This window comes from Agelaius phoeniceus, chromosome 34 (assembly GCF_051311805.1).
Source record: "Agelaius phoeniceus isolate bAgePho1 chromosome 34, bAgePho1.hap1, whole genome shotgun sequence".
Taxonomy (NCBI): Eukaryota; Metazoa; Chordata; class Aves; order Passeriformes; family Icteridae; genus Agelaius; species Agelaius phoeniceus.
Window position 1 is genome coordinate 4222606 of NC_135298.1, and position 26726 is coordinate 4249331.

General features: G+C 50.3%; 1 protein-coding gene and 1 long non-coding RNA gene across 11 annotated transcripts; one reads left to right on the forward strand and one right to left on the reverse strand.

Moving 5' to 3' along the window:
- Positions 1 to 431: 431 nt before the first annotated feature.
- Positions 432 to 5709, reverse strand: LOC129133889 (uncharacterized). Its single transcript, XR_008536089.2, has 2 exons — positions 5105 to 5709; positions 432 to 4754 (listed from the first exon to the last, which is right to left on the reverse strand). It is a non-coding gene; the product is annotated as an uncharacterized LOC129133889 (long non-coding RNA).
- Positions 1486 to 22252, forward strand: LOC129133886 (uncharacterized). 10 transcript variants are annotated; one of them, XM_054653556.2, is made up of 9 exons: positions 6386 to 6502; positions 8848 to 9025; positions 11429 to 11498; positions 11638 to 11697; positions 12332 to 12391; positions 12695 to 12754; positions 13157 to 13318; positions 13676 to 13829; positions 19281 to 19608. In XM_054653556.2, the coding sequence occupies exons 3-8, from the start codon at positions 11438 to 11440 to the stop codon at positions 13789 to 13791; spliced, it is 519 nt and encodes a 172-aa protein (XP_054509531.2). In that variant the 5' UTR covers positions 6386 to 6502; positions 8848 to 9025; positions 11429 to 11437; the 3' UTR covers positions 13792 to 13829; positions 19281 to 19608. The 10 variants fall into 10 exon arrangements, 9 of the variants coding, with proteins under 9 accessions (XP_077048627.1, XP_077048626.1, XP_077048625.1 ...); XM_077192512.1 differs by lacking the exons at positions 6386 to 6502; positions 8848 to 9025; positions 19281 to 19608 and adding exons at positions 1486 to 1585; positions 18651 to 19274; XM_077192511.1 differs by lacking the exons at positions 6386 to 6502; positions 8848 to 9025; positions 19281 to 19608 and adding exons at positions 1486 to 1585; positions 14225 to 16311.
- Positions 22253 to 26726: the final 4474 nt, after the last annotated feature.

Here is a 26726-nt window from a genome sequence, read left to right on the forward strand (position 1 = left end):
GCAGTGTCTCAGTGCCAGGGGCTGTGCCCTCAGTGCCTGCCAGGGCTTTCCATGGCAACTGCCAGGCCAGGTGACCCAGGTGTCCCCCCCAGTGCCGGTTGCCATGGAAACAGTGCCCAGCCCTGCCCCTTTCTGTCTGGCTGACCTGGCCTTTGGCCCTGGCAGTGCCCTTGGCTGCTGGTTCCTGGTGCCTGAGCGGCCAGCGCGGCACAGGGCAGGTGGCCATGGCACAGCCCCCAGCAAGGGATCCCCTCTGGCTCTGGGCACTGACACCAGCCCTGAGCACGGGGCCCAGGCCAGCTTTCCATGGCCACCAACCATCACAATTGTTTTACACACAGTGCCCAACACACAACATCCCACATACTAATGTTTCTGGGGGAGCCATTTACAACATGGGGAGGTGATAGGATGTGAAAAACACCAATCACTTGTTTTTTAAAATTTTAAAAGTTTAATAGTAATAAAATGGTTATAAAATAGCAATATAAGTAGAGTAATAATAACTTGGATAATTTGGATTAGGACAATATGAGACAATAGAAACAAAGAGTTACGGACATCCGGGTACCTTTTTCTGGGGAAAATAAGCCTGAAAAAAGACACACTTTACCAGAGGATTAACCCTTAAAAACAATAACCTGTTGCATATTACACCTCATCATACACCTCATACATGATGCATAAATTCCATTCAAACCAAGGATTCTGTCTGGTCAGTGTCAGCTTCTTCCTCTGAATCCTGACGGCGTCTTCAGGGCTGAGTGAGGCAGGAAGAAGTTTGTTTCTTCTGATAAGAGAGCAACAAATTATCTTTCTCTGAAAGATTTAGGTGTCCTGTGGCTGCTATCTTGCTGCAAGTCCTTTCTTTAGAAACAGTATCTCACATAGCATGGTTTCTATTTTAAAATTACGTTATAACCTAAAACTAGATTTAACACATTACTTAAGAAAATTAATACAGCATAACTTTCTGACATAACACATATAATATTCATTTGAATATTTGCGAAAAGCCAATCATAAAATACTCATTTTTCCCACAGGAGGACTGGGCTCCCCCAGTTATTCCCTGTACAGGCGGGACCTCCCCTTCTCCTCAGACCTCTCCTGCCTTCCCCGCGACGGCCTAAGTCCCGCTGTGCTATCCCCGGCCGGCGACCACGGCGACATCGCCAACCCGCCCGGCCCCCAGGCTGCCCCGAGACCTCCCTGGCGTCCACGGGCGACGAGCAAGCCCCGCCGATGGCCCCGATGGTGCCGATGGCCCCGCCGCTGGCCCCGATGACGGCCCCCGCTCTGTCACGGCGGCCGCGGGGCCATCAGGGCCATCATCGGGGCTGGCGGCGGAGCCATCGGCGGCCGCTCGCAGGCCGTGCCCTGCGAGCTCCGCTAGGCGGCGCCCCCGTCCCCGCGCTGAGGGGCCGCTGCCGCTTCCCGCCCTTCGCGCCCGCCTTCAGCGGCCGCCGGGAGCTGGGGCAGCCCTGGCCGCCCTTTTATCGGAGCTATGGAGAAGGAAAACCGCTTTAAATTGTTCATGCCGCCGCGCCTGAGCGCTGGGCAGGTGTCTGCGGGCAGATCCCAGGTGAGCGCTCGGCCGCGGGGCCGCGGAGGGCGGCCCCAAACCCCCCCTCCCCGGCCGCCCCCTCGGGCTCTGCTGCTCTGGAGGCCGCGGCTGAGGAAGGGACGGGGGGAAAGCGCAGGGGCCCTTCCCCGGGGACACGGGGACAGTGCTGGGCCCGGGGAGTGCCCGGCAGAGCCCCGAGCTGGAGCACACACACACCTGCCCCTGCATGGGCCGGGACGGCTCCTGCGCTGGACTCGTTTCTGTGCGTATGCCTGGAGTGGCATATGCACAGACATCTTCGGTTTGAATTTCAAAGACTTTTGTTGTTGTTTTCTATCAAAACTGAAGGGAATCATCTTCTCGAGCATCCGCTCTGTGCTGTAAGTCCGCGTTTGATGTGGGTAATTGAGCCCAGAGAGCGAGCAGGGCTCTATCGCCGGCCGGGCTCTGTGTACAAATCACAAACGGGACGGGACTGCTGAGGAACTGCCTTGAGCTGTTTTCTTTTCCAGCATCAGTCTCATTACATGGTGATGACAATGGGAAGATGCCAGCAGCTCACATCCCAGGCAGCAGACCAAGAACTTAATGTTACAACTTACTTTCAAAGTTTTTTGACCAATCACACAAAGCAAAAGCATATTGACAGTAGTTCTATCCAACCACTATAAGCACACGTACCTTTGGTTAAAACAATGCTTGCTTATTTTGAATACAATATCTGCTTTTAAGCCTTAAAACACAATGCACGGAGCTCCATTATTAAGCTTAGAACTTCCTAATATCTCGCTAGATAAACTTTTCTGTAACTTAGGGAGTTCTTCTATACAAGCATTAATACACAGACCATTGTTCTGTTTGTCCTTTTCTACTTTTTAAATAATTTTTCTGCTGACCTATCTCATGGCTCCTGCTTGGCTCTAATCACAGTTCTGCTGTCTCTGAGGCTGCCTTTTGCAGCTTTCCCAAACCCCTCTGATTTGATGGATTCCCACAGGCCCCACTCAGATGCTCGCACTGGTGTTGGTGTCTTGGTCTCACCAGATCAGGTGTGCAGTGAAAATGTTCTGTCCCCACACTGAGTTATGGGAATTCAACAAGTTATTTTTTCATGTCAAAGCTCCTTATGAAATATGTTGAGATTCAACAGGATATTCTGACAGCAGATGAGTTAGCTGTTTACAGGATGAACTTCTGTGACTTAAAAACCTTGTAAAAGGGTATTTTCATGCTGAAACATAATCAGATATAGTTTAGAAGTGCCCTTGGAAGTAAACCAAAAAGAAATATCAAGTACTGGTCTTCAAAAAAGTAATTTTTCTCCTTGAGTCCTTTGCCATGCACCAGGGCCCAGACAGGCAGGAGCTGCTGAGTTCCCTGCATTGAAAGCTCCCCTTTGGCCACAGTCTATAAATCAAACTGCAGGACACCAACAGTTTGATCAACCACTGGGCAGGAAGAAGTGAGTTCCAAAGCCATTACCAATACCTTGGGCTTTGAAATTTGTAGGCAGCTGTTTTATTAATGACCAATTCTATTTTCACATCATCTGTAGGGATTTTTTTCCCTTGGATTTAATAATTCTTTCTTTACAAATCTGCCCATAAGGAACTAATGTTTAAATTTGTGCAGGGTTTGAACAGATGCTCAGATGATGACTTTAAGCTGCCATTTGATGTGTCGAACTGTGGCAAAATCACTGATTCAGGTACGATTGGAATATTTGCCATGCACCTTCTTTAGGTTTTATATATTGTCAAGGTTTAATTTTCATGAGTAGTCTCACAGTTTCATATCTGTAACTGTTAAATACAGTTTCACTGTTACTTTTTTTAGAAAGACATTGATCAAAATCTCTTCATGTTTCAGATACAATTTCACAGCAAGTGAAACTTTGCTCTGAAGTAGATGAAGAGGTCAGCTAAGTATATAATAATGAGGTTAAAGGGGACCTCTAAGATAATCGAGTCCAACCTATGCCCTAACACCAAGTGCCATGTCCAGTCTTTTTTTTAAACACATCCAGAGATGGTGATTCTACCACCTTCTGACTCCTCAAATTGGCCTTGCAACCCCCATCGAGTCCTGCCCCCCCTCGCCCAGTTATATTCAAACCAACAAACTGGATCCCAAAGCCCCTCAAAGGGGTGATGTCATGTCCAAACCCTCTAAATCAGATCCCAAAGCCCCTCAAATCAATCCTGACCACTCCCAAAATTGTGTGTTGAGCCCCAAAATTGGATACTGATTCCCCAAACCAGATGCTCAAAACCTCAAAATTGGGTCCTGACCCACAAATTGACTTCTGACTTCACTCAAATCAGATTCTGCCTCCCCCAAATGGGTTCTGACCCCTCAAATTGGCCTCGCAACCCCCCATTGTGTCCTGGCCCCCCCCCAAGTCATGTCCAAACCCACAAATCAGATCCCAAAGCCCCTCAAGGGGGTCCTGCCATGTCCAAACCCTCCACATCAAATCCCAAACCCCCTCAAATCAGGTCCTGCCATGTCCAAACCCTCTAAATGAGATCCCAGAGTCCCTTAAAGGGGTCCTGTTATGTCCGTATGGGATCCCAAAGCCTCTCAAAGGGATCCTTTTATGTCCAAACCCTCCAAATTGGATCCCAAAGCCCCTCAAAGAGGTCCTGCCATGTCCACCCCCCCCAAATTGGATCCCAAAGCCCCACAGGGGGGTCCTGTTATGTCCAAACCCACAAATCAGATCTCAAATCCCCTCAAATCAGATCCTGACCACTCCCAAAACTGTGTGTCGAGCCCCAAAATCGGTTCCTGATTCCCCAAACCAGGTGCTCAAAACCTCTAAATTGGGTCCTGACCCACAAATTGGTTTCTGACCTCGCTCAAATCAGATTCTGCCTCCCCCAAATTGGGTTCTGACCCCTCAAATTGGCCTTGTAACCCCCCATCGGGTCCTGCCCCCCTCCCCAGCCATGTCCAAAGCCCCCAAATCGGATCCCAAAGCCTCTCAAAGGGGTTCTGTTATGTCCAAACTCTCCAAATTGGATCCCAAAGCCCCTTAGAGGGGTCCAGCCATGTCCAAACCCTCCAAATTGGATCCCAAAGCCCCTCAAGGGGGTCCTGTTATGACCAAACCCACAAATGGGATTCCAAAGCCTCTCAAAGGGGTCCTGCCATGTCCAAACCCTCCACAGGGGATCCCAAACCCCTCAGGGGGGTCCTGTTATGTCCAAACCCTCCAAATGGGATCCCAAAGCCCCTCAAGGGGGTCCTGTTATGTCCAAACCCACAAATCAGATCCCAAAGCCCCTCAAATGGGATCCTCACCACTCCCAAAATTGTGTGTCGAGCCCCAAAATCAGATCCTGATTCCCCAAACCAGGTGCTCAAAACCTCTAAATTGGGTCCTGACCCACAAATTGGTTTCTGACCTCGCTCAAATCAGATTCTGCCTCCCCCAAATTGGGTTCTGACCCCTCAAATTGGCCTTGCAACCCCCCATTGTGTCCTGGCCCCCCCCCAAGTCACGTCCAAACCCACAAATCAGATCCCAAAGACCCTCAAGGGGGTCCTGTTATGTCCAAACCCTCCAAATTCAATCCCAAAGCCTCTCAAAGGGGTCCTGCCATGTCCAAACCCTCCACAGGGGATCCCAAAGCCCCTCAAGGGGGTCCTGTTATGTCCAAACCCACAAATCAGATCCCAAAGCCCCTCAAATGGGATCCTGACCACTCCCAAAACTGTGTGTCGAGCCCCAAAATCAGATCCTGATTCCCCAAACCAGGTGCTCAAAACCTCTAAATTGGGTCCTGACCCACAAATTGGTTTCTGACCTCGCTCAAATCAGATTCTGCCTCCCCCAAATTGGGTCCTGACCCCTCAAATTGGCCTTGTAACCCCCCATCGGGTCCTGCCGCCACCCCCAAGTACTTCCAAAGCCCCTCAAGGGGGCCATGCCCAAACCCTCCATATGGGATCCCAAAAACCCCTCAAAGGGCTCCTGATATGTCCAAGCCCACAAATCGGATCCCAAAACCCCGCAAGGGGGTCCTGCCATGTCCAAACCCTCTAAATGGGATCCCAAAGCCCCTCAAGGGGGTCCTGTTATGATCAAACCCACAAATGGGATCCCAAAGCCCCTCAAAGGGGTCCTGCCATGTCCAAACCCTCCAAATGGGATCCCAAAGCCCCTCAAGGGGGTCCTGCCCCCCCGGTCGGGGTCCCCCCGCACCGAGAGCAGAAGCCTACATCAGCCCCCCCCACCAGCGTCTATCGCCCGCTCTCGGGGCCCAGCAGGGCCAGGAGGCGGCGAATGGGAGGAGACAACATCGGGGACACGGGGATCGGTGGGTGCTGCTGTGTCCCGGTGGGTCTCGGTCTGGTCCTGCTGGCTCCCGGTCCTGCTCCCGGTTCTTCCCGCCGGTGGTTCCGGGGGTCCGTGCGGGTCCTGGTGCTGCTCGCAGCGTGTCCCGGTCCGGACCGTGTCGCTGCCGGACGGTCCCGGTGTGGCCGATGCCGCCCCGGTCTCTTCCCGGCAGCCGCCGCCGTTTCCCGGAACGCGCGTGCGGGAATCCCCGGGAATCCCGGCCTGGCACGCCCACGCCTGGAGTAACGTCCATGATTGGTCAAGGCGGAGGTGACATCATCGGTTGCTAAGCAGAGGAGGCCGGCGCGGGTTGAGCGGCGAAGGAGGCGATGCCAGGAGGGTGCGAGGTCAGGGCGGGGATGGGGGCGGGGAGAGGGCGGGGCAGAGCGGGATGGGCGGGGTCTCGAAAGCGAAACCTTAACGGACCTTTTGGGGAGCTGAACTGGGAGCACTGGTGTGGACTGGTGAGTGCCCCAAGGTGGACAGGGGAGCGCCCTAGGCTGAACTGGGAGCACTGGTGTGGACTGGTGAGTGCCCCAAGGTGGACAGGGGAGCGCCCTAGGCTGAACTGGGAGCACTGGTGTGGACTGGTGAGTGCCCCAGGCTGGACTGGAAGCACTGATATGGACTGGGGAGCTCAGAGGGCTGGACTGGGAGCACTGGTGTCGACTGGTCAGCACCTTGTCTGGATTGGGGAGCACCCCAGGCTGAACTGGGAGCACTGGTGTGAACTAGCGAGCTCAGGGGGCCAGACTGGTAGCACCATAGTCTAGACTGGGATCACTGGTGTGGACAGGGGAGTGCCCCAGGCTGGACTGGGAGCACTAGTGTGCACTGCTGTCACAATCCGTCCTAGTGAACGGATGACGTGATGGTTCGTAGGAGGGATCTCAGGGTGCAAAAAACCGACACGGTTCAAGGGGGTTTGCAGTAATAATCAAAGCAAATGCACCTTTATTGAATGACCACAGCAAAATGCGATACAGGGATTAAGGGAGAGAAAAAGATGGAGAAAGAGAGAGAAAAGAGAGAGAGTGGGGGATATAGCTACCAACATAGAGATGAAGTCCTTTGGTCCAGTCAGTCGAGGATCTGCCTGTTACACTGGGGAGATCTCAAAATCTCTAGCTAACTCAGAGGTTTTTATTTTTGAAAATTGTGAAGGGGTGGGGGGGGGGGGAACAGATACAATAGGTAATAGATGTAACAGGTAGTCTTTGTTCTCAGCAGTAAATGAGAGTCATTGTTTTTGTGGTCCAGGGGTCACGACCTGCAGGCAAACATCTCGCTTTGGTCAGCTTGCCTCCCCCACACACCTCCCCTGGCTTGAGGGTTTCAGTCCCAGTCCTTGGAAGGAGGAGAGGGGCCTTCTCACATAGGGGTCTCACGTCTCAGTCCTTGATGGAGAGGCTTCTTACATCTCAGTCTGTCTGTCACGATGGTTGTAAAACAGGTGAAGGTCTTCTGTGGGAGTCTACCTGAACTCAGAAGAAGTCCAGCCAGGCTGAGAGGTGGGACAGCTTCCTAGGCTATTGTTGCAAACAGGGCACGGTGCCCCCTTCTTAGCGTACAGCAAACAACACCTGTGAAAACAAATAGCTTAACACTGTGCTTTCAGGTCTCAAAGCCTTTGGCGCGTGACTTTCTCCTTTAGAGCCAGAGATTTTCAGACGGAGGGGTCTTCTCTTCAGTGTTCCCCCAATGACAATCATGAGGCAGATGAGGGAAAATTTGGACAGACTCTCACACAGCTGTCCTTCAATCCTGCTGGGATTTCCTTAAGAATATCAGCTTCTCCAGCAACAAAAGCGTGACCCTGCCCAAACAGAACTATGTGCAGCAGAGCAATCAGCAATCTGCAGCTGCCTCTCTGGGCATTGCCAACAGTGATTCCCAGTGGAATCACTGTTGGCAATACACAGCAGTGACACCCTCTCCTCACAAGGCTTCCTGGGCAGTGACTGTCCCTAAGCTGGACACTGCTGAGGGCCCTCAAATGCTGTGTCCAGTTCTGCCAGAAGGGATTGAGTAGGAAAAGCTCCCTGGACCAAAGTGGGGCCTTCACTGGGCTTTGCTGACATTTGAGGGAGTCCTGCTGCCCTCCAGGGCGCCCAGGGCTTTCAGTGTCTTTGTCTCATCAAGGCCCAGCTGTGCTGCCGAGGGTGAGGGACCAGTCGGGAAGGGTTGGAGGGAGACCACAAAGTTAATATTTCATAGAATTCCTATTCAAAGTCCATTGTCCCTTCCTGCCCAAAGTGTACAGACACTAATCCAGTTCCTAATTCATTCCTACAAAGAGAAAAAATGGTCAATTCAGGCCTAACTTATTTATTTCATGGGGTTTTTGTCTGGTAGCAAAAATTGTTGTCATGACTCTTGCTACACTTTAAATGGGAAAAAAGTAAAAAGTAAGTAGCATATTGATTAGGCACAGCCTGGATGCCATGAATACATTATGGAAAATTGTTTGTTTCTTTGATCTTGGCTGATCAGAAAAATTTTTAGTCTGAATGTAAAATGAATAACTATTTAATGGAGTGAGTAGAACTTATTATTTTAATTTTTATATTTTATATTATTAGCTGACCTTAGCACCCCAGAAAAAGCATAGTGAGATTTCACCACCACTCCTACCATACTCCTGGATTTAACTCAAATACGGGTATTAATGTTGTAGTACTGGTATTAGTAACACTCAATGTATAATTCCAAATGTCTAATTTATTTGGCATCTGTTGGCAGAACAGACTCTGTTGGTCTCTGGGCAACAGAGCCATCGAAGAGAGAGTTTCTTCTTTTTTCTTTTCTTTTTTGTTTTTTAACATACTTTTTCTGTCTCCTCTGTCCCCTGCCGCCCCCCCCCCCCTTCCTTTTCTTTTTCCTTCTCCTCCCCTCTCCTGTCTTTACCCCTTCCTTTTCTTTTTACCCCTCAAAGCTTCAGCTTTGGCTCAGGATTGCAGATCTGGCCCTGCATAAAATAATTCTTCTGTGTAAACCAGTTGTCAGGGCTCCTCCCAAATATGAGAGACAGAGAGAACAATGTGTCTCTGACTGTGAGAAGTGGGGGTGACCCATTCCTGGAAGCACAACTGTCTTTCCCTGAGTGATCTGAGGTAATGTCTGTGTTCATCAGTTATCAATGGCAGAGGCACATCCAGGTCAGCTCCACATGCACATCATCTACTCATTGTTGCTGTTTGAGAAGGCATCACGCTATTGCTCTGCCTTCAGGAAAAAACCCCTCAAACTCTGAGTGTTTTATGCCATTTATATGCTTTCCCTCCTTTCAGACCAGAGCAAAACAGGAAAAGGTAGTGGGAGGAGATAAAGCAGGGTTCAATCCTGGGAATTTCCCCTGGCATTTCCTGTCTGACCTTCAGTTAGACCCGTGGGACATCCATGGGCCCTGGGGCTGTGACTTCTCTTGGGTCTCTGCTGGCACTTCTCTATTGCTAATCCTCAGTGGACCTCTTTTCCTCACCTGGGTCTATCCTCTTCTTGAACACCAGGAAAGCTTTCTGGACATGCAGCAGCTTTTGGCAAGGGGTTCCTTAATTCAGTCCAGGTCCTCCTCCTTCTCTGGAATATGGCCCTGAGCAAAGAAAACAGAAAGTCACAAGGAGCAGACAGCCCAGGGAAATGGAGTGCAAGAAGGAGAGGGAGAGCAGAGCACAGCAGCGAGCTGTGCCCTGAGCAGACCTTTCCTCACTCCTGAGCAGTCCCTGTTTCTGCCTTCACCTCGTCACTGCTGCTCTGATGGATGTGCTCAGAAGCGACAAGTGGCTTTGTTGGAAGGGTCAGCAGGGCCCTGCTTTCTGCAGCCAGCTGTGCAGAAGAGGATATTTAGGAAACTTCCCAGTCTAACCATTCCCGAGGCTCTCTGGCCATCAAACTCCAGCCAGCAGAAATGTTCAGTGCTGGGACCAGAGCCCCTCCACAGCAGTGGCTGCAATGCCCCAATGGGCCCTGGGCTGGACTCCCCACACCCAGCCCCTGTGTCCTCCCTGGTTCCAGCCCATGTTTCCCAGAGCAGTCTCAGCTGTCTGATTCCATAAAGACATTTAATCCCAGTGCAGTAACACAGGAACAGCCTGAGCTGTTCCCCCAACAAGGGAGCCCCTCAGTTTTATCCCCTCACAGTCTGCATGCCCAAGGCTCAAGTCTGGCTCTTCATCCCAGGCCCTCAGCTCCTGCTGGGTCTCTCGGTGTCCCTTCCCCAGCTGTGCCACCACTCTTGGTGCCCTTTGTTGGACTTTGTTGGCCATTCACAAGTTCTTGTCTTGGGCTCCCACCTGGAGCTCAATTTGCATCAGGCACTGCAGCTGCCCCAGCCACCTGCACCAGGTGTGTTCACAACCAGGACAGGGGAGAGTGGGAGTGAGGTGGTTTCAGTTTTGTCTTTGTTACTCGTCTTGCTGCTCTGTTGGGAATTGCTGAGAAAGCAAAGCAATCATCCCCAAGTCGAGTCTGGTTTGCCCATGGTGGCAACTGGAGAGGGATATCCCAGGCTTTATGTGAGCTCTTCAGTCATATTTTTTCCTCCTGTCCAGTTGAGGAGGGGGAGTGAGAGAAGTTTGATGGGCATCTGGCATCCAGCCTGCAAATATTCTCAGTTCAGTCAAAGAATGAACAGAGACAATTTCTCACAAACTGAACCTAAGAATCTTAGAGAAAAAAAAAATCAGACAATTATTATCTCTCTTTCTATAACCATTGTTTATAAATATGGTTTGCTAGAGTGTACTATTCATAGTGCACCAATAGTGAGGAGAGGTTTTCACCTTAAGACCAATCAGGTCTTAGGTCCACTACTGTTCCTATAGGAACTGTAGATTTCTTAATACTATACATGAATAATGAAGTGTCTTTCATGCCTTCTGCATCATGGAGTCAGTGCTAATTACTCTCTGGTCGGGACATCTCCTGCATAGACACCAGCCAAGGTCACTTGTCCTTTCTCCATAGATTTCTTCATAGCTGGTCAGGATAACCTCCAGGATTTGAGTCTGAAGGAATGGAAAATGGTCCCTTTCCTTTGTGGAAAATTGTGGCTGGGGCTGAACACCAGGTTCTGCACGCTGCAAAAGCCAGTCTTAATTTTGACCAAGGAAGATGATGTGTGTGTCTGTGACAATTCTCAGAGCTCCAGGGCAGACAAGATGGGTTAGGGACCAGCTAGGAGTGCAACAGAACATCTTATCAACTGCCTTATCTTCTCTAGTGCTAAGATTTTGCTCACCATGGAGATTTTGCCCCTCTTTTCCCTTGCATTGCAGAGTGAACCTAGAGATAAGGATACAGGAGACCAGAAGCAAGGACTGAATATCTTGGAATGAGCTGTATTCTGTTTGGACAGTGATGGAAAGGAAAATCAGTAAATTAAAAAACCCCGAGTAGATCAGAGGTTTGAGTAGTATAAAGGATAGTATGTCCCAAAAAAGCTCTTAAATGCATTTTTTTAAATCCTAAGGGGAAATCTCTTAGTGAAGCTTCCTCTTCTTCATTTTTCTTTTCAGGTGAACCTAATGGCCACAAAAAAAAGGAGTTCTTCGCAGCATGTCCAAGGAGGACAAATTGAGTCCATTAGTAAGTGTGGATTCATGGATCCCATTGCTCTTGTCTGTGGCCATCCTGGGAACCCTTGGGATGGGATGTGCTTTCCTTGGGGAAAGGTCCTTGTTAAATGTCCTATTTTTCTTTTTGATTTTATTTTCATGTGCACCAGCAACTGTGACTGCTGACAAGCTGACTAAGAAAGGCGGAGCAAAGATACTTGAGATAATCAGTAAGTGTGCTGGATCACATTGCTCCTGTCTATGGCCATCCTGGGAACCCTTGGGATGGGATGTGTTATCCCTGAGAGAAATGAGGCCAGTGGAGGTCTCTCCCCTGAGCATGTTGCCTGCAGAACCCCTTCCAGAGCACAGCAGAAGGCCTGGCCTTTGGGGTGGGATCAGTTTGGTCAGAAGGGTAACCTCCTTTGATCAGGGACACATCCTACTCTAGCGGGGGGTGTTGCTGAGCAGGGCTTTGAGGGTCAGGCTCTGAATGTGCCGAGGGACAGTGAAGGGACCTGGGAAGTCCCTCTCCACTCCTGGAGTGTGAGGCAGAAGAGTCTCACCCTCTTGTTAGTGGTTGTGCTTTGTTGGGACTGAGGCACCTGTTTAGTGCCTGAGTGCTATGGCAGCTGAGGGAGCTCCCTGGCCCAGGAGAGCCTCAGTGGGTCCTGGGGGTCAGGAACCTTCCAGCACTGCTGTGGGGCTCCTGGTCCACAGGACCTCGTGGCTCCTGGGCCAGCTGTGGGATGTGTTCTGCCCCAGAACCTGCTCAGTGCAGTCCTGGAGTTCCTAGGGGAAAGATCCTATTTAAATGTCCTGTTTTTCTTTTTGATTTTCTTTGCATGTGTACCTGATGTCTAGTATCTGTGCTTGTGAGCTCTCTGGTTGATAAAATCCTAGAACTGATACTGGAAGCAATCAGTAAGTGTGCTGGATCCTATTGCTCTTGTCTGTGGCCATCCTGGGAACCCTTGGGATGGGATGTGTTATCCCTGAGAGAAATGAGGCCAGTGGAGGTCTCTCCCCTGAGTACGTTGCCTGCAGAACCCCTTCCAGAGCACAGCAGAAGGCCTGGCCTTTGGGGTGGGATCAGTTTGGTCAGAGAGGTGACCTCCTTTGATCAGGGACATGTTCTACCCTAGCAGAGGGTGTTCCTCACAATTGGTAACGGTTTCAAAGACATAGCACATCCCTTCTGGGATTTCCTTTCCTTTCTTTGAACAGTCAAGGAGGAATCTCACCCTGGCTTAGCTACAGGGACAAAAGGCAGAAGCCTTTCTGCAGGTGAGTGCCAGTACTTGCCCATCCTATCTGGAAACTTAAACCCTGCCCAGCAGGAAGGAGATCCAGAGCTCTGTCCTGCATGTGGGCCCAGTGTAGTCAGATTGAGCAATCCCACCTGTCCATAAATTTCCATTTCCAAAGGCCTCCAGCCAGTCCTTTGTAACATTGCCCATTCCTATGCAGATGCCCAGGACGCCAGGGTGCAGAGATATCCCAGCAGAGGGCTTTTCCCAGCACAGCCAGGAGGAGAGGAAACCAAAACCCAACCTGTAGAAGACCCAAGAAGAGACCCTCAAAAAGAGAGTTTAAAACAGAGGATTTGATCATCCTCAGGCAGGATGGGTGGTCTCCCCATCAAATGAGCAATGTCCGTTTCCCACTGACACCAGTCCTTTTCTACAGGAAGGGGAAATAAGAAGAAGACCACAAAAGCCCTGGAATCTAAGACAGATGACTCCCAGGAGCTCATAAAAACAGTGGAAGCCTTGCAGGAACGTGTCAAAGAATTAGAGGAGTCCAGACAGTGTGAGTGTCAGCTCAGAGCAAAGCTGGAGAAGAACCAAGGTGAGCAGGGCCATTGCCAAGCAGACTTTTTTGTGCTGGGAGTTCTCTCATTGCCTGATACTTGCCAAGGGTCCCCCCTTGAAATCCTGTCCCTGTCTCTCTCCCTTTCCCCACTGCCCTTCTCTTGCTCCCCCACTCCTGGTCCCATGCTGGGGCACATGTGAGATCAATGTTTCGCTATTGATGATCAGCAGGGAGAGGAGCTTCCCTGAGCAGAGCCTGGATGTGTCTGTGAGAGCAGAAACCCTCTGACAGGGACCTTAAACCAGAGACTTTGGGTATCCTCATGTCAGAGAGCTTGTCTCCATCTCTGGGAGGAATCATTAGTGACCCAGTGGCATTGTTCTTTCTTCACAGGAAAGAAAGAGGAGGAAATTTCAAGTGCTGAGATGATTAGCAAAATCCAGCAGCTCTTACAAAGAATTGAAACTCTGGAAGAACGTTTACCAAAATTGCCAGAGTCATCAGCATGAGTTTCAGCTTCTCAGAGCAGACCAGAAGAAGTAACAAGGTGAGCAGGGCTATAAGTAAGCAGACTTCCATCTCTCTGAAGGCAAAATCTGCTCTACAAGCCAACCACCCTGTGAGCTCATGCTGCTCAGCTCCTCAGAGGGGATGGGGAGGGACAGTCCTTACGTGGGTGGAGGCCCAAAGAAGCCGACTGTAGTCATGGGATGCACTAGCACAATCCACCCTGCAACTGAAGTCAGGCTTTTTGAGCCTCTCAGCTTTTGTGATCTGTGATGCTGAAACTCCTCTGTGCTGAAGTATTCTCTGCAGGTTCTCAAAGCCCCTTTTGGCTCTCTTGTCTTTGGAGAGTGTGTGTAGGTATGGCCTGACATGTGATAAAAGTGTCCAAATCCACCTGCCCACTCATCTTCCTCATGGCAGTGTTGTCTCCCACAGCCCACAGATGCTGTCTGGGGAGATGGAGAGAGATGATCCCTGCTCCCCATCCTGCCCCCCAGGCCTTTGCCAAACCCTCAGGAATACCCACAGGGCCTGTGATCTTTCACCAGCCTTGCTGCAGTCCATCCATCCAAAGCAATTCAAAGAACCTGGTAAGGAATAAGCCCAGTCACCCATCCAGGCTCAGGGCTGACCTGCTGGAAAGTAGCACTGCAGAGAAGGACCTGGGGGTTGTGGTGGACAAAGAGTTGTCCAAGAGTCAGCAATGTGTCTTTGTGGCCAAGAAGGCCAATGGGTGCCTGGGCTGCCTTAGGAAGAGCTTTGCCAACCTCCGAGGGAGGGGCAGCCCCAGCGAGGCACATCTGGAGCTCTGTGTCCCATGCTAGGTTCCTCAGTACAAGAGAAACCTGGAGCTCTTGGGACAGGCCCAACTGAGGAACTACAAAGATGATCAGAGGCCTGGAGCATCTCTCTGGTGAGGAGAGGCTGAAGGAGCCAGGCCTGTTTGGTCTGGAGAAGAAAAGGCTAAGAGGGGATCCCATCAATGGACAGAAGTGTTGGAAGAGTGGGTTCCATCAGGAAGATGGAGCTGGGCTGTTCTTGGTGGTGCTGAGTAATGGGATGAGAGGCAATGGACAGAAACAGAAACAAAGGAAATTCCACCTAAACACAAGAAGACCTTCATTACTGTGAGGGTAACAGCGCAGGGAGCAGTTCTGAGAGAGGTTATGGAGACTCCTTCTGTGGAGAAATTCAAAAGCCAACTAGATATAAATCTGATTAATGGTCTCTGGGAGACCCTGTTTGAGTGGGAGTTTGGACTAGAAGAACTTAAGTGGTCCCTTCCAGTCTTACCCATTTGGTGATTTGTGAGGGTAGGAGTAGCTTTTTATTCCTCTCTTGTCTCCTCTCTCATGAACAAACCTGAGGTAACAACTGAAGCTGTGCCATGGTAGGGCTGGATATCAGGGAAAGGTCCTTCCCCCAGAGGGTGCTGAGTCACTGAACAGGCTCCCCAGGGTTCGGTCGTGGCCTCAAGGCTGCCAGAGCTCCAGGAGCATTTGGACAATGCCCCCAGGCACAGGATGGGATTATCGGGGTGTCCTGGGTAGAGGCAGGAGCTGGAATCAATGATCCCTGTGTGTCCCTTGCAGCTCAGGATATTCTATGATCCTGTGATTCTTTCCAGAGTCCATGTGCTCTTGAACCTTGGGAGGTGGACACTTCAGGGAGAGAAGGACCATAGGATTGTGAGGAAGAGCTTCAAGGAATCTTGGGCTCAGGCCTTGTCCTTGTTCGCTGGCACAGGAGTGCTCAGTCTGTCCTGGGGTGGCTTCTGTTCTGTCAACCCCAGCTTGCCATGAGCAGTGTCCCTTTCCTGGACAAAGCAGCTCAGGACCTGGATCATTCATACCCCACTGTGCTTTGAGGTTGGGTCCTCTTTGGCAGGGAAAGGAGATCAGAGACTTCTTGGTCTTTTTCAAGAGCAAAGGCCCAGTGTCATTACTGAGACAAGGTGTCCCCTCAGGGCAGGCAAGATCACTGTCCCAACGATGCTGGTCCTTCCTCTCCAGAAGGACAGTGGAGCCTGCCAAGTGTCCCCATGGGCAAGTGGTGCACAAAAGTGGCCTTTGTTCCCTGGGAGCGCCTTCTCTGTGAAATCCCATCTCCTTTTTAGTCCATGGTCTGGCCATTCCCCTGGCATCTCTTTCCCATCTGAAAATGAAGAGGCTGAGCTCATCTCCCAGCAGCTTTTAGTACTCCTTGGACCTCAGAGAAGTCTGAGCCAGGAGCCCTATGTCTGGGAAACAGAATTATCACAAGCCCTGATTTACTGTTTCCTTTTGGAGACTTGAGAGCAGAACTAGTTAAGAAAACAGAGTGGGGAGGAGGGGAGTGTGAGCGTGGTCTCATATTGTACTTCAGGGAGCCTCGTGGCAGAGAGGAATGATGAATCTGACTCCATATTCTCAGAAGGCTAATTTATTATTTTATAATACTATATTATATTAAAGAATACTATACTAAACTATACTAAAGAATACAGAAAGGATACTTACTGAATGCTAAAAAGATAATAATGAAAACTCGTGACTCATTCCAGAGTCTTGACACAGCTTGGCCCTAATTGGCCAATGAGTCAAAACAACTCACACCAGAATCCAATCAGGCAATCACCTTCAGGTAAATAATCTTCCATGATACATTCCACTTGTGTGCAAACACAGGAGAAGCAAATGAGATCAGAATTGTTTTCCTTTTTTCTCTAGGGCCTCTCGCTGCCTTTTCAGCTTCCCAGGAGAAAAATCCTGAGTGAATGAATTATGTTCAGAGAATGTGGATGCCACAGTCTCAGAGCAGATAGTTGGTAACTCTGTTTGGATCCCCCTCCAGTGTGTATTAAGGGACACATCCTGAGAAGAATCAAAACTTGGAAATTGCTGTGGACAATGAGCAGATTTTTGGGCACCCTGAAAATATTGCAATGGGGAAGTTTCAGTTGGCACCAGGAAATAGTCAAGGAGCAGCTGGGCTGTGGTGGGGAAGGTGCATCCCTACAGCAGATGAGACCAGTGTAGCCCTGCAGCCACAGCCCCTCCCATTGTATGGCAAACCAGAGAGGTCTCCTGCAGGGAAATTCATCTCCCTTTGTCTTGCTTTGAAAGACAGATGTCTGCCAAGGAAGGCAGCAGCCAGCCTTGGAATAAAAAATGTGACCGCCTTCTTCCAAAGTATTAGAACTTCAAAATTATTGGGCTTTCAGGCAAAGCTATGGGAAAAGGAATAACAGTTCTTTAATAAGATATATATGCAAACAAACAACAACAGTGGCAGCAACAACAAACAGAACCACAGACCAAGTGCCAACCAGAACCACAGACCCAGTGCTAGCCTGAACCAAGAAACAGAACTGCAGATCCAAGTTCCTCACTTGCTTTGTACTAGTAGTACATTGTAGTGATTTTGGTTTGCCAATTTGAGATTTCCCAGCCAACTCACCAGTTAATGTGGTGGGTTTCAGTGTTGGCCAAACACCAGTGCACTCACTAGAATATACTTACTCATTTGCTGCTGTGAGATAGGACTAGGAGGAAGGCAAAGCAGGCTCAAAACTTAAAAAGGATATAAAGAAAGCGTTATTAACAGTAACTAGAAGAAAGAGTAATGAGAATCAGAATAAAACTTTTAGAACACTTCTCCCCCCCTCACAACCTTTTCTTTCCCACTCCCAACACACAGAAACAATTCAGTCATTTTAGCACTTTTAGAATAGTCTTTCTACAATTCATTTAGGGAGAGATCTCCCTCTTGTTAATTTATGGAAACTGCTCCACCAGAAAATAGTTCTCTCATGGCTTCTAATTTTCACAAATAGCAGCCACACTGGAAATCGGCAATCATGAAGTCCCTCCCATTTTTCCACAGCTTTTGCCACAGCTGGGTTTATGGATCATGTCAAGTTATGGGGTACTATTTTAAGGATGAGCTGGTCAGGAGCAAAGGCTCTCTTTATCTGAGGTCATCTTCATCTCTGGGAACAAAGGTCTCCTTCTTCTCTCCCTTGGGGCACAAGGTCTTCATCACTCTTCTCTCTCTCTGTTCAAACTTTGTAAATTCACAGCTATTTCAGCATTTGCCTGCTTCAACACAGATTTGAACAATCCATCCCCTCATAATTCTTCAATGCGATATAGGAAAAAAGGTCTGATGGATCAATTAAATTCTTTTCCATAGCTTTACGAGAAGATTTCAGCCCCAAGACAACAGCATGTCCTCATCCTTCCCATCTGGAATTTGACTTCCTCTTCACTGACCTCAGTATCTTCACGTGTCTGCACTTCATCCTGTTCTCTCACTCGAATGGGGATTGATGCACTGAAAGGGTTAATATCTTGTCTGGGGGCTGCAGGTGGCTACCTGTCCCCAGCTGGGTGCTGGGCTGGGGCAGGGGATGGCCAGGATCTCAGCAGCCAGGCCAGAACTCAGCAGCCAGCACTGGGGCGGGGCTGATGGCTTCTCCTCCTCCTGCCCAGCAGTTGTGGGTAGAATCTTGGCTGAACTGGTGTGGTCCGGGGCTTCTTTTGCACAGGCTGCACAGCCGCCTCTGGGTTTTTTGGGTGGCCGTGCAAGGCGGGGAGGGAGTGGCTAGGATCTCTATGGGTTTCTCTGGGTCTGGATTGAAGGCACTTGAGATGGAGTTCCTGTTGGGACTCAAGTGTTTGTTATTTCTATGTGACAGTCTCATTACTGTGAGTTTGGCAGCTTTTCGTTAACAAGGTGCAAAATGGCTAACAATCTCTTGTAACAAGGTCTTTTAAGTCTAAACTATCCAATTAAGAACTGACACCTAGATTATTTTCCCTTTTAACCCAATAACTGGTCCCAAAGAGCCCCCAGTGTGGACTTTTCTGCCCAATTACAGAGTGCCACCCAAACCCATGAAGAAAGAAGAAGAAGCATGAAGAAGAAACCCAGAACAACACCCTGTGCCCTCCATCTTGCTTCCATCCACAACATACTAAAGATCCCAAAACCTGAGTTTCTCACACAAATGAAACATCTACACTACTCTCTATAATCTATTTCACACTTTTGTGTGAATTCTAGTCCTACACTTCAAGATTCTAGTCTATCTTGAAGTGTAGGAAACCTTCCCCATGAATGAGGGTCAAAGTCAGTGCTCGCCTGGGGGTCAGGACACCCAAGAGCAGATAGAGAAATATTCCGTGTTCCCTGGGTTCCCATAGATCTCAGCAGCCAGGCTTGGACTCAGCAGCCGATGGCCTCCCCTCTCTGTCCTGCATCTGCTGGGGCCCAGCCTGGCCTCAGCCTTCCAGCCTGCCCTCCCCCTGCCTAGCAGCCAATGGGGCCTGGCCTGGCCCGGCCTGGCCAAGATGGGGGCCTTGTTACTTCTTTGCTGACCAGAAGAGAAAGAGGGATTTCCCAGGATTTTTCTTTTTTTCATGGGTGTTCACAGAGGCGTATCAGCTTTCTCAGTGGTTTAACAGATTGTCAATTCTCAAAGTTAATTATTGATGGGTTTTTTTGTCAGACATGGAGGAAACTGGTAGCAGCTTCTCTTTGAATCACGTCCTGATGCAAAACCGGGACAGGTGGTCATCTCTCATCTCCAGGAAGCCCTGAGGAAAGTATTTCAACAGGCTACATAGAACATCAATGAGTATTTCATCCTCTGAAAAACTCAGATGCTTTTCTGACCACGTCTTTTTTTTCTCATTGTGTATTATGCATGAAATATTATTTTCAGCTAAAAAATATTATTCTTACCACTCTACCAGTGTTACTGACACAAAACAGCTCCTCTACATATGGATCCATGTTGCCTGTATAAGCAAACACAATAAAGAATACAGCAGGAATTATTTGTCTCTGCTCCCATCTGTCACACTTCCTGTGGAGCTGGAGGTGCAGCCCCAGTACCCACTTGGGAGGGCTTGGGGAGTCACAAGCTCAGCTCCCACACCGAGAACTTGTGGACCCTGGGATGTCTCTTTCGGCCTCAGTGCCCAGAGCCTTTCTACAGCCTTCCCTCTGGAGCTGCTGCTTTCCTTCAGGCTCAGCCATGGCCAGCAGCAGAACCCAGTGTGTCCTGAGCAGCAGTGCCAGCTCAGGGCCCTGTGGGGAGCAGGGGCTGGGGCAGCAGGACAAGCCAGCCTGGCTGGCCAGGACATGCTCAGCTGGGGAAAGGGATGTCAAAGGAGAAGAGCAAGGGAGCGTTTCTGGGCCTGCAGGGAGGAATCCAGAGAGAGCTGCTGCTGTAGGCACCACTTCTGGCCAGCCCCCTCTGTCCCCTGCCCAGGGCTGCTGCGCTGGCCTGGACAGAGGGGCTGGCACTGAGTGGGCAGAGGCAGCCTATGCTGGGCATCTCCTGGAGTCAGGACCAGGAATTCTGCAGAGTTCCATTTGCCCTGCCATGGGGAGCTCCAGCCCTGGGGCTGATGTGGAGGCTGACCTCCCTCTCTGCCCCTCAGTAGCTGCTGAGCCCTTCAAGGGGGCCAGGCCTGTGGGGTGAGTGCCCCCAGTGCTGGAGTATGGATGTAACAGCCTGGTCAGAGAGCAAGAATACGGGATTCATTTTCTCACAATGGACTTGTGAGACCTTGTTGGGAGTTGTAGAAAAACGATGATAACTTGTCAGTATAAACAACCTGCAGGTGGTGTTTTCCCACTGTTTTTCTGTTCTTCTCAAGGACTGTTTGTGAGAAAATGTTTTTGTTAATTAGCCAGTCAAGTAGAATGTGTCGAACCTAGTTAGAAGAGAACTTTCGTATTAAAAGCTGCTGCTGTTGTGCAAACCAGCCTGCTGGTGGATTTGTGTCATTTCTTGCTCAACGGTGACATCTGGTGACCGACGACATGTGTTGCCTGCCCGATTGACCCCTCGCGGGCCAGCGGACCGGGACGCCTGGGACCTCCGCGGGACCCCCACCGGACCTCCACCGGGACCCCTCGGCACCCGCGCGGTCTGCCCGCGCTTGGACACCCTCTGTTTCTCCGGAGAGGTAACCACCTTTCCCCAAGTCCTTCTTAATTGGACTGGGTCCACAGTTTTGCCCTGATAGCTTGGGTCAGTGGGGTGGGACGAGCCCCAGCGCAGCAGACAGTTTGTGCTTTGCTGGGGTCGGGTGCTGGTGTTTCCGCGATGGGGAACAACACTTCTAAAGAGGAAGCTGTGATTTTCTCTGTATGGAGGGACCTGACACAGAGAGTCTTTTAAAGGACTCTCTGACACAGAGAGTCTTTTAAGGGACTCTCTGTGTCAGATGATTCACTCTGTGAATTTTTAGTATGGGCCAAGGCTCATGATTTTCCAGTGAGCGTGGACGCTGCTTTCAGCCTGACCCTGTGGCAGGTGTTGGGCAACCGGCTAGCGGAGGCATTTTTTGAAGGGGATTTTGCCGCGCCTTGACTTATGACTGTGTGGGGACCCTTGTTTCATGCCATCCTGGCTGGTCAGTGCATTGGAGAGCAGGAGTTCAAAGGGTGGGGTTGTTGGCGGTGCATTGGGGGGAAGATCACCAGACCGGCCGGCTGCCAGCTTCTCTCCGACTCTGTATGGGCCGGCGGGAGGCTTGGGGACTCTCTGCGAAACCCATCTCTCATCTGGAGATTGTGTTTCACCGGCAAACCCTTGTTCATATCTTTTTGGGAGGTCTCCTCTTTCTGTGATATCAGTGCCGCCGAGAGCAATAGCCGCATCTCAGCCGTGCCTGGGAGACTGTGGTTCTCCGCCTGCGCCAGATTCGACCCTTCTGTCCCCAATGGTCCAGTTCTCCCCTTTCCTATGAAAGGAGGCTGAGGCTTTGCTGCAGCAATCACCTCTGCCTTTTTCCCCCCTGCACACCGGGGACGAACTTTCTCACAGCTGGCAGGAGCCGCAGTTTCTGGCTCACGGTTTCGCCTCTGGTTCGCAGGAGGGGGTGGGGGCGGTTCTGGCATCAGCGGTTGCCACGACAACACTGGTCGCTCTGTCAGCATCCTTGTCATCAGCCACGGAGCCTGCACAGCTGTACCAGCCCACTGTCAATGCCTGTCGGCAGTGCCGGTTCCAGCTGATGTCACGCCCTGGCCGGTTTCCCCCTCCTTTTCCATGGTGCCTGTGTCAAGGATTTTTTGCAGGTTGAGGAGTTTTTGCAAGAGTTTTTGCGGCCATATTCAGCCGATGCACAATCCAGCCTGCTTGTAATAATGGACAATGGACATGTTCACAAACAATAGATAATGGACATATACAGATATGGGGTCAGTATATCCTTGAAAAAGATACAAGAAGAAGAGTCATCAAGACTCAGCAAGTTTGTCAGCAAGCTTGGGAAAGTAAGCCATGGGTGAGCCAGACAACCACAGCAAAATGCATGAAGAATTCGATGATCCAATCAGCATTCTATTTTAGACGCGTGGACAGCTAAGATTAACCAATCATGTATTAGCTAGAGACGTGTGGACAGTAGAGACTTATTATAAATATAGTCTTTTAGAGATAATAAATTTAGCTTCACTAGATCATATTAGTTATAGCGTGATGTCCCTAAACCTCCGCATCCCGCAGTGCCTGTGCAGACAACAGCGACCGTGACCATGGATCCAGCACTGTCTCTCTGAATGGTAAATCACACAGCAGGGGCTATGTCTTCTTTTGGTTGCGGGGAGGCTGCCTCCTCCTCGTCTTGGCGCAGTGGCCAACTTGGCTGACTTAATGGCTTTTGCACCTTTGCTGGTGCAGCCTGCGGCAACAGTGGTAGTGCCACCAGCCATGACCACACTGCCTGTTGGCCCATCTTTGGCTGCACCATCCATGGCTGGGTCCCTGGCCATGGCACAGCCAGTAGCTGGTCCCCCTGCATCTGGGCTTGTACCTAGCCCTTCAGTCTCGCAGCCCATGGTTGGCCTCTCAAATCTGGGCCTTTCAGTTGGTCTGCCACCCCCTGTTACCCGCTGGCTGTCCTCCCCTTCCCTAGATGAGGACTTGGACAGCAATGACAGCCAACAGCCAGTCCCATGGCAAGAGTGTGTTCCGGTGGTAGACTGCCGGCATCAACAGGTAGAATCATCGTCCACTTATAACCTCTGGACTTCGCCTCCCTGTCGGGTGACTGTGCGCCCCAGGAATCCCTGCAGCTTTTGGGATGAAGTCAAGACACAAGCTTCAGAAGCTGGGGGTAGGGGTCTGTTGGACAGGGCAGGGAGGCCACGGTGTACAGCTGGCGACACCACACTTGCCTTGGGGGGTGGGGCCACAGGTGTCGATTGGATGGCTTGTCCAGCATCTGAGGGAGGGGCATGGGTGGTTCAGAAGGACCATGTTCTTCCACAAGGCAAGGTGAGCACTCTTTCCATGTTTAAAGCTGTCCCAAATTTGGGACTTGTCAACAGGCATGATGAATTTGCCTGGCGGGCAATCCAGGATCTGTGGGACCAGGTTGCGAAATATGGCCTTGGCTCTGCGCAATTTATGCAGGCTCTCAGAGCGCTATCCACGGACCTGCTTCCTCCATTTGATATTAAACATATTGGTCAGGTACTGTTCCAGCCTGTGCAGTATGTGATTTTTAAGAAGTACTGGACGCAGACTGCTGTGAAGGTTGTGGGAAGCAACAGGCTTCTACCTCAGGCTGACCCTAGGTATGGCATGGGGGTGGATGCTCTCCTCGGGGAGCATGCCTTTTCCAATCCTGATTTTCAGGCTACGTGGGACACTGCTGTTCTTGAGCTGTGTCAAAATGCAGGATTTGGTGCATTGGTGAAGACCATTGAGGCAGCCTCCCCTGCGCCACAATGTACAACGATTGTACAGGGACCAGGTGAGCCTTTTATGCCATTTGTCGAGAAGGTTGTTGCTGCCCTGGAGAAGCAGGTTGAGGATATTGCCTTAAGGGAGAGCTTCTGCAAGATGTTGGTCTGGTTCAATGTGAACAGTGATTGCTGGAAGATCATAGATGCTCTTCCAGGTACCCGTTGGTGGCAGACATGGTCGATGCATGTATTAAGACGGGTGCTGTGGACCACAGAGTGTCTGCTCTGGAAGTTGCTACACAGCCAGGCCAGGTGCCCTCAGGGGGCGGACAATGGAAAAGGGATAAAAATAAGGGCAAGAAAAAGTAAGGTATGCCCAAGCCAACAGGTATATGGCACCTTCTTGTGCTCTGGATGCCTAAAGGCAGGTCATTGTTCAGACCAATGCAGAGCTAAATTTCATGCCAATGGCCAGCCTTTGGTGGGCCCGGGAAATGGGAAGAAGAGTGCACAGAGGAATTGCACCTTGACACAAGTGATTCCTCCAGGGCATGATGCTGGGTCAGGCTTGCCCAGGCAGCTTAGAGGCATCACCCGGGGTTCTGCCGGCGTGGATGTACATACCACCAGCACAGTCATCTTAGAATCCTGTTGTGAGCATAAGGTTCCTTTGGACGTGCTCGGACCTTTGGGACAGGGACTGGGTGTGCTGCATGTGGGGAGGTCTAGTGTCACCCACCAAGGAATCTTTGTTTCACCTGAGAGTCATTGAGTCTGACTTTTTTTTTTTTTTGTGCCATGGTTTTCGTGCCCTCCCCCTCTGTCACTATTCGGGCAGGGACTTGGATTGTTCAACTTGTGTTCTTTCAGTCATGTATCCCCAGGTCTGACCTGCAGACTCATGGGAGTGGTGGCTTCAGATCTACGATCCCTCTGGTCTGCAGCCATTTCCACTCAGCAACCCCAGATGGTGTGTATCCTGACCCTATTGGGTGCCCACCTGCCAAAGATCAAGCTGCAAGGTTTGATCAACATGGGGGCGGATGTGACTGTCATCTCTCTCTCTCTCTCTCTCTCTGTGGCCTCTTGCTTGGCCTTTGGCCCCTGTGGGAACACCCATTGTGGGGGGTCTGGTATGTACCTTGATGAGCCAATGCTTTGTGCTCATCGCCAACACGAAGGGGCAGGTGGCTCCAGTTGGACCCTATGTCGTTTCAACCCCCATCAGTCTGTGGGGGTGGGATGTATTGGCTGCCTGGGGGGTGCAGATTGGGATGGATTTTTAGCTGGGACCACTACATTGAAGGGCGAAGGATATCCTACGCTGCCTTTATGGTGGCTGGTGGACAAACCCCTTTGGGTTCATCAGTGGCCCCTGACAGAACATAAACTGGCCACCCTTCATGAATTGGTTCAGGAACAACTGTGACAGGGACACATTGAGCCTTCTATGAGTCCCTGGAATACTGTCTTTGTGATAAAGAAAAAATCTGGGAAGTGGAGGTTGTTACAAGACCTCCGGAAAATTAATGCAGTGATGGAAAGCATGGGAGCATTGCAGCCTGGTATGCCCTCACCCACAACGATCCTTGTGGGATGGGAGATCTAGGTCATTGATTTGAAGGATTGTTTTTTTACAATTCCTTTGTGTTGCAGTGTGATGCCCTCAGGTGTGCCAACCTTTCCCCTCCCCTTTTGCCCTCCTGCTAAGAGCTGTCCATCAATCTTAACATTCCAGCAAGGGCGTCGTGTGGTTGGCAGAAGTTCAAAAGATGCCCCTCAGGTCGGGGCTCATTGGCCTGTCCAAGTGTCTATATCCCTTGAGCCTTCCCCTCCTCCCACCTGGTTGGCCCTTACCTGTCCCTTCCCCTCCCCCTGTCCCTGGGGCTTAAAAGCAGACGAGACCATGCAGTCAGGGTTCTATTGGGAGCTGTTTCAGAGGTCTACCATCCTAGAATAAAACTCTGGATTAAGACTCTAAGATACAATCCGCTCTTTTCTCTTCACTGTCACCTGAACCTTTTCCACCAGAGGTAAATTGAGTTCCTACTTTGCCTGGATTTGTTCCGAGTGCCTAGCTGCAGCATCCAGCCAGCCAAAGGTATCTCTGGGGTAAAACGCCACAGCTGCTGCCTTTGGTCCAGCAGCAAGGGTCAGATGCAGCCAGGCACGACACACCTGGAAACGCTGGGATTAATATTCTATACCTTTGCATCCTGATGATAGGCCAAAGTTTGCCTTCACAATGCCTTCAGTCAACAATGCCGAACCTGTGTGGAGATATCAATGGAAGGTTTTCCCACAGGGCTGTCGCAATAGCCTGACTATTTGTCAGTGGTATGTGGCTCAGGCTTTGTTCGGGGTTTGCGTTCAGTTTCCTGATGTGTGTTGTTATCATTATATGGATGATATCCTGGTGGCAACACCCACCCAGGATGAGTTGCTGTGGATACAGCCTCAGCTGTTTGCTGCTCTGCATGCTTTTGGGCTGTAGATGACCCCAGAGAAAGTTCAGCAGCACCCTCCGTGGAAGTATCTGGGGGTCAAAATTCTTGACCAAACCATTCAGCATCAGGAGTTGCAATTTTCAGATTCTATTCAGACCTTGAATGATGCCCAGAAGTTGATGGGTGTCATCAGCTGGTTGCATCCTTATTTAGGACTGACACACTAGGAACACAATTGTCCCCATTGTATGACACTTTGAAAGGGGATCTTGACCTGAGGTCGCCTCAGGAACTGATCCCTGCAGCACAACAAGTGCTGGAGGAGATCCAAAGGGCTGTTTCTGCTCGTCAGGTTCATCAGATAGATCCTTTCATTGATATCACTGTCTTCATTACCAATCCAGATTTTCATCCTACAGGTATTATTGGCCAGTGGAGCGACAAGTGGTCTGATCCCTTGCACATTTTGGAATGGGTCTTTTGGCACCATCAGCTGAAAAAGATGGCACCCTCATTGTTTGAGCTAATTGCTTGTTTGATAATCATATGCTGTCAATGGTGTTTGCAATTGATGGCTGCCGATCCCTCAGCGATCATTCTTCCTGTGGAACGGGAAGATTTTGAATGGAGCCTTGCTAACAGCGCTCCTTTGGAGAGTGCACTGCAGAACTTTTCAGGGCAGATTGCTTATCATATGACCAGCCATAAGTTGCTGCTTCTGGCAAAGACATCAGGTTTGTTGTTGCGGCCAAAGAGCAGCCGGGTGCCAGTGCAAGGGCCCACTGTCTTCACTGATA

Excerpts from the sequence above, each read along its gene's own strand:
- LOC129133886 (XM_077192512.1), top strand. The coding sequence starts at position 1,508 with ATGGAGAAGGAAAACCGCTTTAAATTGTTCATGCCGCCGCGCCTGAGC. Across the intron at positions 1,586-11,428 it reads TGTCTGCGGGCAGATCCCAG|GTGAACCTAATGGCCACAAA; the intron begins GTGAGCGCTCGG and ends TTTTCTTTTCAG. Across the intron at positions 12,755-13,156 it reads AGGCAGAAGCCTTTCTGCAG|GAAGGGGAAATAAGAAGAAG; the intron begins GTGAGTGCCAGT and ends CCTTTTCTACAG.